Raw genomic sequence first — 16,852 nt, forward strand, 5'->3', positions numbered from 1 at the left:
AGAAGAGCTGAAAAGAGGACCTTTATTTGTCTCCAGAATCCTTCTTCCAATATTATGTTTATACTATTAGGGTCAGGGACACTAATTGCTGGACGCAGTTATTTTTTTAGGGCTCAATAATTTTTGAAGGGGCACTATCTGTGTGGTATTAGTATTTTCAGGGGGACTGTTTCTGCAGTATAGTATTGGGGAGCACAGTGATCACAGTATTGGCATGGGGACATCAGATGAGACGTCACTGGATGTAAGAGGTATGTGGCGCTGTATTACCCTGTATGTTTTGTAGCGCTGTATGTAATGTTTTCTAAGTATGTCTTTAACCCTTTCATGACCTGCCAATTTTCTGTGTTTTCGTTTTTTTTTCTCCCAGCCATCCCAAAGCCATAACTTTTTTATTTTTCTGTTCACATAGCTGTATGATGGCTTGTTTTTTTGTGGGACAAGATGCCCTTTCTAATGGCGCTATTTACAGTTGCATACAATGTTGTGGGAAGCGCAATTGCACAACTGTTTTTTGGGTTTTGTTTTTACGGTGTTCCCTATACCATAAAACTGACCAGTTACTTTCATTCTCCAGGTCAGTAGAAATCCAGCAATATCACACATGTATATTTTTCTATTGCGTTTTTATACTGGGGGAAAAAAAAATTGGAAAAAAATACGTTTTTAGGGAATCATTGGATTGCTTTTCTCATAGACTCCAATGCATCTGCTACAGACAAGGGCTCCATAGAAATTACTAAGCAGCAGCCTCCTGTCACACAGGAGGACGGGCTGCTGACAACACACTCCGGCTCCCCGATCCCCGATGGGGAGAGCCAAAGCAAACCTGGAAGCGCGTGCGTATTCAGTATTCAGATGCCCATGGTCAGGATTGACCACAGCATCTTTAGGGTTAGCCAAGGGTGCCTGCTGTATGAAACAGCAGGCACCCTGCAACCATAGCCCCGCTCATCTTTAAAGTCCCGACTGCCGACGTAAATAGCCATATGGCAGTTAAGAATTTCACATGGGGGGTGCCATTATGCCATTACAATCTTTGCCTCAGGCAGCAGCAAGGAGAGGTGCACCCCTGCCACTTGCCACAAAGCACTAAGGGAAAGGGGAGCTCAGGCTGAACTCTTGCACCAGGGCCTATGAGCCTTTAGCTACGTCCCTGGTGACAGTGCTTGGATTCAGTGGGATTCCTAGAAATCAGACATTCCTTAGATACTGAAAACCCTTTTAATAACAAATCCTACTCCACAATCTCTATATGTGAATTTAATATTTCAGATTACATACGAGGGTTTCCCAAATACTTTATTGTCATTACAGGAAGCTGGAACACTGAAAATTCAGTAACAGAGTAACATAGCTTATAAGGCTTAAAAAAGACACCCATATATCCAGTTCAGCCTGCAAAGTTGATCAAGCTTGTTTTAATAAAATTTTGCCTGATTTGTCAATCTGTCTAATAAGTCATTATACAATATTTATTTTCAGGACTGCACGTTCTTTACAAGAAAAGAAATACTAAGGTAAGTCATTAAATTTATTAAACCCCTTAAAGATTGAATACATTTTCATTTTTGTGTTTTAGTTTTTACTTCCCGCCTTCCAAGAGCTATAACATTTTTAGTTTTTCAATCACATAGCGTATTAGGCCTCGTTCACATTAAAAGAATTTCACAGACATTTGCTATCTGCATTTTCCATGGACGGCACATGTACCCATTGATTTTAATGTGTTTGTACAAAAAAAATAACAGGGACATGCACCAGGGACCATACCCCTGGTACTTGTACTCAGTTATTGCCAGTGGTCCCGAGAGTTGAATGGAGCCTTAGCGTGTATGCATGTCTGCCAGTCCATTAATTCTGGGGAACATAGTGATCGGCGGGGGCCCTAGCGGTCAGAACCCTGTCAATCAATCACTTATACCATATCCTGTGGATATGTAATAGGTGGTTGTAATGGAACAAGCCCATTTAATGTAGCAGGGGAAAGCAGAGCTTTTAATCTATTAAACAGAAATTAAAAGTCAATTATTACTTCCAATTGCCAGTATGCAGGTTGCATTTATGACCCAAATGTTTACTTAATTCATACTTTTTATTCAAACTTGCACCATAAAATCCTACAGTCCATTTCTTGCATTGTTAGTATTATTAACTTTCAAAAAGACAATAAAGTGTCAGTTAATCTCTTTAGGACTAATCTATTTTAAGGCTTCAGAACCAAGCCAGAATTTAGAAATCTGGTTTTGGTCATATTATCTGAGAATAACTCTGTGATTTTGTGTATCAAAGTACTTCTGATACTGTTTTTTGTCATATGTTGTACTTTTTTTTTGATGATGCATTTGTATGGCAATACAGTTTACATTTATGTATTAAAAAGGCAAAAAATGCAGCTGTAAAATTATATTCTCATTTTAACCCCAATATAGAACATTTAAATGCAGTATACTGTATAAATCTGGTATTGACCCCCTCCCCCTGTATGCATTTTGGACCTTAGTGACCAAGCAATATTTTTTCTTTTTTTCATTGTCGAGTTCCAAGAGCTAAAACGTAGTCGTAATGAGAGCTTGTTTCTTGCAGGACAAGTTGTAGTTTTTGATGCCATTTTGGGGTACACATAATTAATCATTAATTAACTTTTATTAACTCTTTACGAGGTGATATCAAATACATTTTTCTTTTTACGTTTTACTACTTCTGCACAAATAAAAACCTTTTTAAAAAAGGAAATGTTTTTGAACCACTGTATCCCAAGACCCATAACTTTATTTTTCTTTCTACAAAGCTGTGTAAGTCCTTGATTTTCGTGGGATGACTTTGGTGTACATAACAGCTTTTATTCAATGGAAAAAGGTGTATTTTTTTTATAAAACTTTTTTAAACTTTTTTTTCACAAGGTGATTTTAATAGGCGGCATTTCAATCACTTCTATAATACATTTGTATTTCTAAAGCAGTAAAAAATTATTTTTGTGTCGGGACTATAGCCTGCTAGGAATATACTGCTGACAGGCTTGGTCCTTCACTAGTTTGGGGCTTGCAATGCCAAGACATGGGCACTCCAAGATTTCATTCATGGGCTGTTGATTCGAGACAGGGGGTGGGGCTTCCTCTCTCTAAACCACTTGTCGGAATATTTATGCTGTCTATATTATTTACGTGAATAGATTAGAATCTGTAATGAAGGAGAGTCTAATCTATTATCATAAATACCAAGCTAAAACGAGCTCGTGATCTGCGCTAAGTTAGACGACAAAAAGAATGCGGTGATGTATCAAAATATATATTTATTAAATAACAATAATATAGTGCAAACTAATATATAAAAAAATTGGTGGCAATTGAAATACAATCAATAATATGCAAAATAGTAAAAAAGTCAAAATATTCTAAAGTACTGTATATATATTCACTACTATGCCTTAGTATAACAATACCCCTCAATTATATTTTAAATCAATTTGATACCTGATTTCTCTCAGCCGACCAATGTCTGATTAAACCTAAATCTGGTTTATCTTTTATCTATACAGATATATATACATAATCAACCATACCGGTCTAGAACTGAATTCAGTTCCTTGGAGATGATACCGTGTTTTTACCAGAATATATTTTCAATCTCCCTGGATTGGATTAAGTTTTAGGATGATGCTGCAGGTACACCCCAATCTTATTCCAAAACAGATACTATACATAAAGTATGGTTAATTGAATATATATAGATATATACACTGCTCAAAAAAATAAAGGGAACACTTAAACAACACAATGTAACTCCAAGTCAATCACACTTCTGTGAAATCAAACTGTCCACTTAGGAAGCAACACTGAGTGACAATCAATTTCACATGCTGTTGTGCAAATGGGATAGACAACAGGTGGAAATTATAGGCAATTAGCAAGACACCCCCAATAAAGGAGTGGTTCTGCAGGTGGTAACCACAGACCACTTCTCAGTTCCTATGCTTCCTGGCTGATGTTTTGGTCACTTTTGAATGCTGGCGGTGCTTTCTCTCTAGTGGTAGCATGAGACGGAGTCTACAACCCACACAAGTGGCTCAGGTAGTGCAGCTTATCCAGGATGGCACATCAATGCGAGCTGTGGCAAGAAGGTTTGCTGTGTCTGTTAGCATAGTGTCCAGAGCATGGAGGCGCTACCAGGAGACAGGCCAGTACATCAGGAGACGTGGAGGAGGCCGTAGGAGGGCAACAACCCAGCAGCAGGACCGCTACCTCCGCCTTTGTGCAAGGAGGAACAGGAGGAGCACTGCCAGAGCCCTGCAAAATGACCTCCAGCAGGCCACAAATGTGCATGTGTCTGCTCAAACGGTCAGAAACAGACTCCATGAGGGTGATATGAGGGCCCGACGTCCACAGGTGGGGGTTGTGCTTACAGCCCAACACCGTGCAGGACGTTTGGCATTTGCCAGAGAACACCAAGATTGGCAAATTCGCCACTGGCGCCCTGTGCTCTTCACAGATGAAAGCGGGTTCACACTGAGCACATGTGACAGATGTGACAGAGTCTGGAGATGCCGTGGAGAACGTTCTGCTGCCTGCAACAGCCTCCAGCATGACCGGTTTGGCATTGGGTCAGTAATTGTGTGGGGTGGAATTTCTTTGGAGGGCCGTACAGCCCTCCATGTGCTCGCCAGAGGTAGCCTGACTGCCATTAGGTACCGAGATGAGATCCTCAGACCCCTTGTGAGACCATATGCCGGTGCGGTTGGCCCTGGGTTCCTCCTAATGCAAGACAATGCTAGACCTCATGTGGCTGGAGTGTGTCAGCAGTTCCTGCAAGACGAAGGCATTGATGCTATGGACTGGCCTGCCTGTTCCCCAGACCTGAATCCAATTGGGCAAATCTGGGACATCATGTCTCGCTCTATCCACAGACTGTCCAGGAGTTGGCAGATGCTTTAGTCCAGGTCTGGGAGGAGATCCCTCAGGAGACCGTCCGCCACCTCATCAGGAGCATCCACAGGCGTTGTAGGGAGGTCATACAGGCACGTGGAGGCCACACACACTACTGAGCCTCATTTTGACTTGTTTTAAGGACATTACATCAAAGTTGGATCAGCCTGTAGTGTGCTTTTCCACTTAAATTTTGAGTGTGACTCCAAATCCAGACCTCCATAGGTTAAAAAATGTGATTTCCATTTTTTTTTTGTGTGATTTTGTTGTCAGCACATTCAACTATGTAAAGAACAAAGTATTTCAGAAAAATATTTAATTAATTCAGGGTTGTGTTATTTTTGTGTTCCCTTTATTTTTTTGAGCAGTGTATTATATTAATTAATTATCCTATAAAATATAGGTAAGGTTATACTATACCAAAAATGTCAGCTAGCAGAAATCAGTTTCAATGGTTCTAAGATGGCTACCTCCAATGGCTGAAAAGGTGGTCAGGGCTGAATCTGATGGATTAAGATGTCTTCTTCAAGATGACCATCCCAAGCTGATTCAAGAAGATGATGAGGATATTGATGATGATGATCTGCTTCCTGATGATCTAATCTGATGCTCTCTCTCTGTCAGCCCATACCATCTTTTTATCCTATCTAAAATGGGACTGGTCTAGTTTAATCAACAACTAGTGACATCATTTTATAACTATTAAGACCTCCCCAAGGGATTTTGCAATAACTTCCTTAATTCTATTCTACCACCAGATGGCACCAGAGGTCCACGTATACATTTTGGAATTAATTTGGATTTTACTTATTAACTGATTTTAAAAACAGGATTTGGAATTTTTAACAGGGAAACAATGAACTGTTGACTTTGACCCAGCACTCATATATACACTTTGTTAACTTCCAGTCTAGTTACACAATCCAAAGTCCTACCCTATTCATGGTTTATCCCTGTCTGTTTGGGAACCACCATAAGTGTTACTCAGCCATTGTCTCTGTGTAAATCCATTGTTTGTTCTTGAACATTTGTGTCTACAAACCCAAGAACAGGTTTCCTAAGACTGAAGTAATTCGCTAACCTACACCTTGAAGCTATGGAAAAAAAATTCCCCTTAATTCTTACATATATTGTACATGTGTAAAGGCCGATTCATTGGCCTGTATTTGTGGGAGGGGCTTGGCCACCTACTTCAACGGCCGGCACCCTCCCACAGGCGTACGACGTGCAGAGTTTCGCAGGAAGCGTGCGCTCGTACCTGGCAGTCCGTTGTCGACAGAGAAGGTGAGTGGATATGCGTGCGGTGGTCGGCCCTTTGGTGAGTAGGGGCCGCCATGCGCTGGGCCACTGCGTTGCCAGCAGGGAGCGGGGCCTCTACAGTCCAGGGTCCCCTCCTGCCCGTTCACAGCGGCGGTACCCCTTCAGCCGCCGGCGGGGGGGATGGAGCCCACGGATCCGGCACTCCCCTCCTCCGCCGCCCAGGTCCGAGCACGTCATTTCTCTCCGGCGGGGGGCGTGGCCAGCGGTCACGAGAGGCCCCCCCCCTCCGCCCGCCTCCCCGGCCGCTTCCGTCCGCTTCCACCCATAACCACAGCCTATGCTACCCCGCTCCCTCACGTGGTGGGCTGCGTAGTCAGCTGTGGGCCGGCCCCCTAGCTAGGGGAGGCACCCCTGTGACGAGCCCCCTACCGAGGGGCGGGGCGGCATCGCGTAGCTCCGCCCATCATGCCGGGAGTTTAGGGACAAGCGGCACAGGCCCCGTTATCTCAGTTTGCCAGGGGGCGGCACCGTTTCCCCACGCGGTGGAGGCGCCCAGCCGGCGGTGGGTCGGCCCCTCATGGAGTAGGGGGGCACCCCCGCACTGGGCACCCCATCAGGGAGCGGTGGGCCCCCCACGTGGCACGTTCCCACATAAGAAGGGGGGAGGCTGTGTCTGATAAAGCCTCCCCCTATGCCAGGGGGCAGCACCGTTGAATATATATAGATATATACACTGCTCAAAAAAATAAAGGGAACACTTAAACAACACAATGTAACTCCAAGTCAATCACACTTCTGATAGCCTCCAGGGACCTATCTGACAATAAGGTCATAGCTTGCGGGGAAGTGTCAGTGGTACTGAGAAGCCGCGACCACCGGCTCAACCGCAAATTGTCCATTCCGGAATTCGTCATGGCGTTTAGCCTTTTCAGGGATGTTATTTGCACTGCCAGGCCGGACAGGAGGGAGGAACTAGACCTGTATCTCTTTAGGGTCACAGAATTGGGTCACAGGTATGGAGGGAACGCATTCTATGACTACCACTGTTCATTTTCAGCTAAGGCGGCAGCGGCTCTCTCCCAATTCCAACACGTTACTGACTGGTCCAACCTGGATACTGAGCTTTTCTGCAGACACTTTGCAGGCCTGAAAGCTCCCTCCTGTTCCGCCTGCCAGTCTATCTTTCATTCTGTCGAGTGGTGCGATAAGTCCGCCGTCAGCACGGCGTCCTACCCCTCCAGCTCTGCAGCTGGTCCACTCAACGTCTTCAGACCCCCCAACTCAGTAGACAAGCTGGGCCGACCCATCGTTCAGCTAGGGAGGGCACAGATATGTAACAATTTTAATTATGCGTCTTGCAATTTCGGGCAATGCCGTCTGTTACATATCTGTACCAACTGTTTTAGGGCCCACCCCCGAGTAGCTTGCTCATTAAAGTCGGTGAAAAATTACATGAGTGTGGTCAATGTTAGCCGTCTACAAGAGTACTTGCAAGGTCATCACAATCCAGGGTTTGTACAGTTCCTGGTGTCAGGATTTCACGACGGTTTCCATACGGGCTTAATCACGACTCCAGAGTTCACACACGAGTGCAGGAACCTTCAGTCAGCTGAAAGAAATCCCGCTTCGGTAGACGCATTAATAGAGGCCGAGTTAAGCAAAGGATTCTTGATCGGTCCCTTTGATATGCCCCCTTTTCAACGCTGGAGAGTCAGTCCCGTGGGGGTAGTCACAGGCAAGTTCAGCAAAAAGGAGAGACTCATTATTGACTTGTCGGCCCCACACGGCTCCCAGGTCCCCAGCCTTAACTCCCTCATCCCTTCGGAGGAGGTGGGCATGAGATATGCTTCGATCGATCAGGCTATCGCCATCATCATGAAAACAGGCCCAGGATCCATGTTGTCCAAAGCCGACATATCGGATGCCTTCAAGTTGCTTCCCATCATGCCAGCCCTCTGGCAGTGGCACGGCATCAAGTGGAGAGGCCTGTATTATTTCTCCACCAAGCTCACCTTCGGTTCCAAGAGCAGCCCCTGGCTCTTCGATCAGTTGGCTCAGGCCCTCCACTGGGTCTTGGTTCACAAGGTCCTCTGTGAGTTTGTCATCCACTACTTGGATGACTTCCTGCTGATTGAGAGGCCAGGGGCAGTTCCCCTAGGGCTGGGGAAGTTGCTGAGGTGTTTTTCCCAGTTAGGTGTTCCGGTTTCCCCCAAGAAAGTAGAAGGCCCGGCCACAGTCATCACCTTTTTGGGCATCGAGTTAGACTCCCAGCACATGTTAGCTAGGTTGCCCGCGGATAAGTTAACAAGGATTAGAGAAGTCATCCACAGGTTTTCAGTTACAACCGTGGTCACTAAGGCTGACCTTCAGTCTCTACTGGGTATGTTAAACTTCGCCATGCGCATCATTCCGCAGGGCAGAGCGTTCATATCCCGCCTACTGTCGCTTTTAAGTTCCGCCCCGGAACAGGACAGCCCAGTGTGCCTAGACAGTCAAGCCCTAGCGGATCTCCACATGTGGGACCATTTTCTGAGCCAGTGGAACGGGGTGTCCTTATTCGTACCCGAGCTGTCTTGTCGGTCGCCTACAGTCTTTTCTGATGCAGCTGCGGGCTCAGGGTTTGCCGCCATTTTTGGCACCCACTGGGTTGCAGACGAATGGCCTGCCGAGGTGGGACAAATCCCGGGGTTCCTCCAAACCTCGGCGCTGTTCGAGCTATACCCCATCGTGGTAGCCGCCCACATTTGGGGCAGTCTTTGGGCGCGTCAGTCTGTTCTGTTCGTAACTGACAACTCAGCCGTGGTAGACATCCTTAACAGTGGACTGTCAAAGTCTAGCCAAGTCATGTGTTTCCTCAGACGGTTAGTGCAGCTCTCCCTACGTCACCACTTTCATGTTTTCAGTGCACATGTGCCAGGTGCGCAAAACGGGGCTGCTGACGCCTTGTCGAGGGCTAACTTCTCCCGTTTCTTTCAGATCATGCCAGAGGCAGATGCGACAGGCGCCACCGTCCCTCCTCACGAGTCCTTAATGCTAGTGTAACCAACCACCTTGAGACGGCTCACGCTCTGATACGCAGTTCCCTCTCACCTAACACAACCAGGGCATACAACACCGGGTGGAAGACGTTCTGCAGGTTTCGAGGGGAATGTCCTCAAGGGGACTCCAGTTTTTCCAGAGTACATCCTGGCGTTCATTGGTTACTGCCACTCAGTGCGCAGGCTCTCCCACGGTACAGTGAGGTCGTACCTGGCGGGAGTGCAACACTTCCTCTCTGTTAGCCATCCCGAACTAGCGTCAGTGTTCACCATACATGCTGTCAAAGCCGCTCTCAAGGGTTTGAGCAAGTGCGGGCCTCAAAGCTAAGTACGCAGGCAAGCGGTCACCGGCCCTCTTTTCCGCAAACTGTCCGACGCCTTGGACGGTTATCCTTTCGGGGTTTTGCCCAGCTTGGTATTTAAATCCGCCATCTATCTAGCCTTTTACGGCTTCCTAAGACCTGGGGAGTTCACCTGTTCGCCAGGCAGTAGCAGGTTCCTCACGGTCAGCCAGCTGGTCCAGAACTCCGACGGGTTCATATTACTGCTCAAGACGTCCAAGACCTCCCAGATGGGCCCCCCTGTCCCGGTATCCTTCTTTCCCACAGCACACCAATGGTGTCCCGTCACGGTGCTTCGTCAGTTACGGTCTGCCTTGTCCGAGGCCGGACCGAATAGTCCATTGTTACCCTTCGGGGTGGTTCCGCTCACCACCCACCAGTTCATATCCCATGTAAGGTCACTTGTGGCCAGCACGGGCGGTGACCCTGCCACAATTTCGGGACATTCATTCCGCATAGGTGCTGCATCCGCGGCCTCCAAAAACCGAGTGCCTGCGCATGTCATACAGAAACTGGGGCGTTGGCACTCGTCTTGTTTCAACCGTTACATACCTCACCCCGAAACTGAAATGTCGGCAGCCTTTCAAACTTTAGCTTTGTAACGTCTTTGTAATAAATTACTTCTGCCTATCAGTATGTCTTTTTGCCCTCTTTCAGGCGTCCCTCCACGACGCGGTTACGGCACAACTCTGACCGCTTAGGGGTAGGGTATCCCAGGTAGGATAGGTACGTACTCGGTTGCCACGACCACAAGTGTAAAGGCCGATTCATTGGCCTGTATTTGTGGGAGGGGCTTGGCCACCTACTTCAACGGCCGGCACCCTCCCACAGGCGTACGACGTGCAGAGTTCTCCCTCCCACCCACCCCTTTCTCCTGTTACTCTCAAAGGGGATGCCCTCTTTCAGGCGTCCCTCCACGACGCGGTTACGGCACAACTCTGACCGCTTAGGGGTAGGGTATCCCAGGTAGGATAGGTACGTACTCGGTTGCCACGACCACAAATATATGTATATATATATATGTCACACATCTAATTATTAAAACCCACGCAATTTTATGACATATCATATATAACCTAAAATCCATACATATGAGGATTAATATACCTTACAATGAATAATAAAATTATATTCTTTCTATTCACTGAGAATCACCAACACTCAGCACATTACTACTCCAGTGTCTTATCTGGGTAAATACATTTTATTAGACCCGTCTAAATTTCTTCTCAGACTATGCAAAAGCTCCTAAGTTTTATAAACAAAAGTCTTTACACATATCTAATCTCGAGTTAGTGATTCTAAGTTCACCAGGGTTTGAACTTATATTAAGCTCTTGAATAAGACAAAATCATATAAAATAAATAAATAAATAGCTGTTCTTAATGTTCCTATTCATATACCTGTATAGGCTTTATATGATAGACTCTTTTTATACTCAAAAGTTCTGATAAATTCCCCCCCCCCCCCCTTCTTCCCACTTTAGTCAAGGATTCCCTTAAGACCTAACTGGGAGAAAGTCGGAAGAATTTTCATGTTCATCAAATTTTTTATCCGAGTCTTTTGTCGCATCATAAAGTCATATCCTGCAAATGTATACCATCACAGAGATCCTGTGTCCAATAGTTTTAGCATGTAAGAAAAAACAAAACTTGGCACCAATCATGCCCTTTTTGCAGTGACTTTGTTCCCATGCACAATGTACCAATTTGGTACCTTTCCCAAGCTAAAATGAAATATCCTGTAGTTTTCATCCAATGTATGTCTTTGGCTCCAACTTCGCAAAGATTCTTGAAGTAAAATCTTCTTTGCCATCATTCACAATCCTGGGACATCTGAAACACGACTGTAGATTCTGGTTGATGATTAGTTCCGTCTTGAATTGGACATCTCGGATCAACACCATCCGCACGATATCTGTATCTTTGTTGTCATCATCGTCGCCAGGAATCACGTCTGGTTCCACCAATTACTTCCTTTTTCTGTGAAAAGAAATTAAGAGTATAAATATACATATTCTTATCCATTTACACTTACAGTTTCCTAACTTTGTTATATAAAATACTTGGTAAGGAAACACCAAAATCGGAACATCTGTGAACTGAGAGAAATCAGATTAACGCAATCCTTATTCATTCTCTTATTCAGCATCGCCTTCTATGATTCTCAGTTGGGATTTCGGATGACATACTCGCAATTGATTCACATGGACCCATTTCTCTATGAACCCATTTTTCGAATCAATTTTCACCTTGTAAACTACAGGTGATATTTTATCAATGACATCATACGGACCTTTCCATGATGGGAGAAATTTTCTTTCTTTTACCCAATCCTGGGCAAAGTTATAGAGATACACTCTATCTCTACCTCATATTCCTTTTTGGTAGTTTTCAAGTCATAATAAGTCTTGTTATTTACGGCGGCTTTCTCAAGGTTCTTCTGCGCGAAAGCAAATGCATGTTGAAGATACTTACGAAGGTCCTCCACATACTGATATGTCGTGGCTGCATCGATCAGGTTATGATCTGACGTGCGATGCAACAGATGTTGTGGAAGTATCATTCTTCTTCCCGTCATCAGCTCGAAGGGCGACATCTTGGTAGCCGTGCTTGGAGTAGCTCTAATGGCCATAAGCACTAACGGTAACTTTATGTACCAGACTCCTTAACATATTTCTTAAGGATGTTGACAATAGACTGGTTATAGCGCTCAGCGGATCCGCTAGATGCTGGACGATAGGCAATGTGTAATTTTCTCTTCACACCCAAGATCTTCCACGTCTTCGCCATTACCTCACTTACAAAGTGTGATTCGCGGTCTGAATCAATCTTTAACGGTAACCCAAATCTGGAAAATACATGGTTAATCAACAAAAAGGCACAGGTCTCTGCTGTGTTATTACGGGCCAGTAGACACTCTACTCATTTGGTAAACACACAAGTGACTGTCAACATGAATTTATTCCCTCGAGACGACCGGGTAACAGGACCAATAAAATCTATTTGGATATCGGACCAAGGTAATGAAAACCCCTTCTTCTGAAGTGGAGCACGATGCGTGGGACCTTGAGGTTGAAATTGAGCACACACCAAACAACCTTGGCAGTAAATTTGTACATCTTTTAACATATGAGGCCAGTAGGAATAATCACGTAATGACTCATATGTAATCTTTTCTCCACGATGACCAGCTGTAGACGCATCATGGGCATGCTGTAACATCAAACCTCTAAACGTAGTGGGAACTACCCATTGTTGAATACCGTTTTTAGAGGTTCTCGTTAATAACCCACCTTGAATACTAAATTTGGATTTGGTATTCATAAGTATTCGGAGATCTTCCTTTTGGCCATAATCATATTCCGATATAGGATTATTATTAGGATCCTCAATATGTCTATAGAAGATACCAAGTATAGGATCTTCCTTCTGGCTTTTAATCAGATCCTTGGCTCCATTGAGCTACACTATTTTCAGATTGGACTCTAGCTTGTTGTCTAGTGATAGCATCAATGGGAATCATCTCTAGGAAATTATCTATATCCACATGGTCACTGTTGAGGAAGGGTTGAGACGTATGCATATATACCCATACATGCATGCAATCACGTGCGGCCATGTATGGTATATATGCATACATGTACTACCGCATCCTGGGATGATGTGCACAGATGTGCCCAGCATCTGTGCGCGTTTGCCCATGGGTGCCCACAGGGACTCATGGTGGCCCCTGTGGGAAATATATGCCCCCTTAGCATATATACTGTGGCCCCTTTTCTATATATATGTATATGTATTTCTATAATCCCCCTTTATAATATGTATAGGGCAGTGGCCCCTTGTATACATGTGTATACATATTAGGATATGTATACATGTATATAACTGGGCCCCTTATGCCCCCTGATGTGTGTGTATTTGTCCCCTATGTTGGTGTATACATGTGTATGGATGTGCCCCATGCATCCATACACATACGGTATATAGATATATATTATATGATATCCCCCCCCCCCTCCATACATCTGAAACCAGATGCATCGGTGTGAATGTCCCCCAAGCATTCACACAGATGCAATCTGGTTGATTGTATCAGAATGACCAGACTAAACTCCGGTCATCCTGATAACTTCAAAGGACTCAGATTCCACAGAATCTGAGCCCTTTGATATAATTGTCACCAGCGCCGCTGGAGACAATTATACATGATAGAAGGAGAGGAGGCTTCTCCCCTTCTTCTATTATGTGCATTTCGGCAGCGAAATTAACATCTCGCTGGCCGGAATGCTGAATGCCACAGGCGGGAGATCAAAGGCTTCCCCCGCCTGTTGGCATGAAAGCGCTGCCCCGATGCACTCGTTCAGGAGACGCACGGGCCGGCGCAGTGACATCATCTCACTGAGCCGGCCCACGTGTCTCCAATGGTGGTGTGCGTGCGTTCGCGCGCGCGCGCCACCCTGTGGGCGGTGCGGCAGTGCGGGCCGTGGGATATAAATATCCCACGGACCCAGCACTGGGGAAGAAGAGCCTTGCCGCCCCCCCACTGCTGAACGGAGCCCCAGCCAGAGAGGATCATCCCTAGACGAACGAGCAACCCCTGGACAACGCGCATTTAACCCTAAGTATCATTATACCCCCCTGCACCATCTCTATATACCCCCCTACTATATACCCCACTGCTCTCCCCTACTATATATATATACCCCACTGCTCTCCCCTACTATATACCCCACTACTATATATATATATACCCCACATTTGAAATACAGCCATTTGAAATACAGCCATTTTGTGAAAAGATAAATTTACTTCAGGCCTACATTGGTTCAGGCCTTGTGAGATACCCCCTCTACATACAGGGGTTTTAATCATGCATTTGAAATACAGCCATTTTGGGCTTGTTAAACAAACTCTCGTTTGGGCACAAAAAATTTAGTTGGCAGCCTTTGATGCAGATGTCATTGTGAGATACACCCTTAATACATTTGGGTTACATTCAGAGATTTTAAATACCGCCATTTGGTGCACCAATATTGAATTCAGGCCTACACTGGTTCAGGCCGTGTCAGATACCCCCTCTACATACAGGGGGTTTGAATCAGGCATTTGAAATACAGTCATTTGAAATACAGCCATTTTGTGCAAAGATATATTTACTTCAGGCCTACAGTGGTTCAGGCCCTATGAGATACCCCCTCTACATACAGGGGTTTGAATCAGGCATTTGAAATACAGCCATTTGAAATACAGCCATTTTGGGCAAAGATATATTTACTTCAGGCCTACAGTGGTTCAGGCCCTGTGAGATACCCCCTCTACATACAGGGGTTTGAATCAGGTATTTGAAATACTGCCATTTTGTGAAAAGATAAATTTACTTCAGGCCTACATTGGTTCAGGCCTTGTGAGATACCCCCTCTACATACAGGGGTTTTAATCATGCATTTGAAATACAGCCATTTTGGGCAAAGAAATATTTACTTCAAGCCTACAGTGGTTCAGGCCCTGTGAGATACCCCCTCTACATACAGGGGTTTGAATCAGGCATTTGAAATACAGCCATTTGAAATACAGCCATTTTGGGCAAAGAAATATTTACTTCAGGCCTACAGTGGTTCAGGCCCTGTGAGATACCCCCTCTACATACAGGGGTTTGAATGAGGCATTTGAAATACAGCCATTTGAAATACAGCCATTTGAAATACAGCCATTTTGTGCAAAGATATATTTACTTCAGGCCTACACTGGTTCAGGCCCTGTGAGATACCCCCTCTACATACAGGGGTTTGAATCAGGCATTTGAAATACAGCCATTTTGGGCAAAGATATATTTACTTCAGGCCTACAGTGGTTCAGGCCTTGTGAGATACCTCCCTCTACATACAGGGGTTTGAATCAGGCATTTGAAATACAGCCATTTGAAATATAGCCATTTGAAATGCAGCCATTTTGTGCAAATATATATTTACTTCAGGCCTACACTGTTTCAGGCCCTGTGAGATACCCCCTCTACATACAGGGGTTTTAATCAGGCATTTGAAATACAGCCATTTTGGGCAAAGATATATTTACTTCAGGCCTACAGTGGTTCAGACCCTGTGAGATACCCCCTCTACATACAGGGGTTTGAATCAGGCATTTGAAATACAGCCATTTTGGGCAAAGATATATTTACTTCAGGCCTACAGTGGTTCAGGCCTTGTGAGATACCTCCCTCTACATACAGGGGTTTGAATCAGGCATTTGAAATACAGCCATTTGAAATATAGCCATTTGAAATGCAGCCATTTTGTGCAAATATATATTTACTTCAGGCCTACACTGTTTCAGGCCCTGTGAGATACCCCCTCTACATACAGGGGTTTTAATCAGGCATTTGAAATACAGCCATTTGAAATACAGCCATTTTGTGAAAAGATAAATTTACTTCAGGCCTACATTGGTTCAGGCCTTGTGAGATACCCCCTCTACATACAGGGGTTTTAATCATGCATTTGAAATACAGCCATTTTGGGCAAAGAAATATTTACTTCAAGCCTACAGTGGTTCAGGCCCTGTGAGATACCCCCTCTACATACAGGGGTTTGAATCAGGCATTTGAAATACAGCCATTTGAAATACAGCCATTTTGGGCAAAGAAATATTTACTTCAGGCCTACAGTGGTTCAGGCCCTGTGAGATACCCCCTCTACATACAGGGGTTTGAATGAGGCATTTGAAATACAGCCATTTGAAATACAGCCATTTGAAATACAGCCATTTTGTGCAAAGATATATTTACTTCAGGCCTACACTGGTTCAGGCCCTGTGAGATACCCCCTCTACATACAGGGGATTGAATCAGGCATTTGAAATACAGCCATTTTGGGCAAAGATATATTTACTTCAGGCCTACAGTGGTTCAGACCCTGTGAGATACCCCCTCTACATACAGGGGTTTGAATCAGGCATTTGAAATACAGCCATTTTGGGCAAAGATATATTTACTTCAGGCCTACAGTGGTTCAGGCCTTGTGAGATACCTCCCTCTACATACAGGGGTTTGAATCAGGCATTTGAAATACAGCCATTTGAAATATAGCCATTTGAAATGCAGCCATTTTGTGCAAATATATATTTACTTCAGGCCTACACTGTTTCAGGCCCTGTGAGATACCCCCTCTACATACAGGGGTTTTAATCAGGCATTTGAAATACAGCCATTTGAAATACAGCCATTTTGAGCAAAGAAATATTTACTTCAGGCCTACAGTGGTTCAGGCCCTGTGAGATACCCCCTCTACATACAG

The 16,852-nt window shown here is 44.8% G+C and overlaps 1 protein-coding gene across 1 annotated transcript in view; it reads left to right on the forward strand.

Moving 5' to 3' along the window:
• The first annotated feature begins 214 nt into the window (after positions 1 to 214).
• The window catches only part of LOC120990928 (calcium and integrin-binding family member 3-like), a 131,222-nt gene continuing 114,584 nt past the window's right edge, over positions 215 to 16,852 (forward strand). Inside the window, exons 1-3 of the mRNA XM_040419819.1 lie at positions 215 to 251; positions 698 to 867; positions 1,486 to 1,520. Of these exons, the coding sequence (XP_040275753.1) occupies positions 215 to 251; positions 698 to 867; positions 1,486 to 1,520 (242 nt within the window). The remainder of the gene's footprint in view (positions 252 to 697; positions 868 to 1,485; positions 1,521 to 16,852) is intronic.

Source organism: Bufo bufo, chromosome 2 (genome assembly GCF_905171765.1).
Source record: "Bufo bufo chromosome 2, aBufBuf1.1, whole genome shotgun sequence".
Taxonomy (NCBI): Eukaryota; Metazoa; Chordata; class Amphibia; order Anura; family Bufonidae; genus Bufo; species Bufo bufo.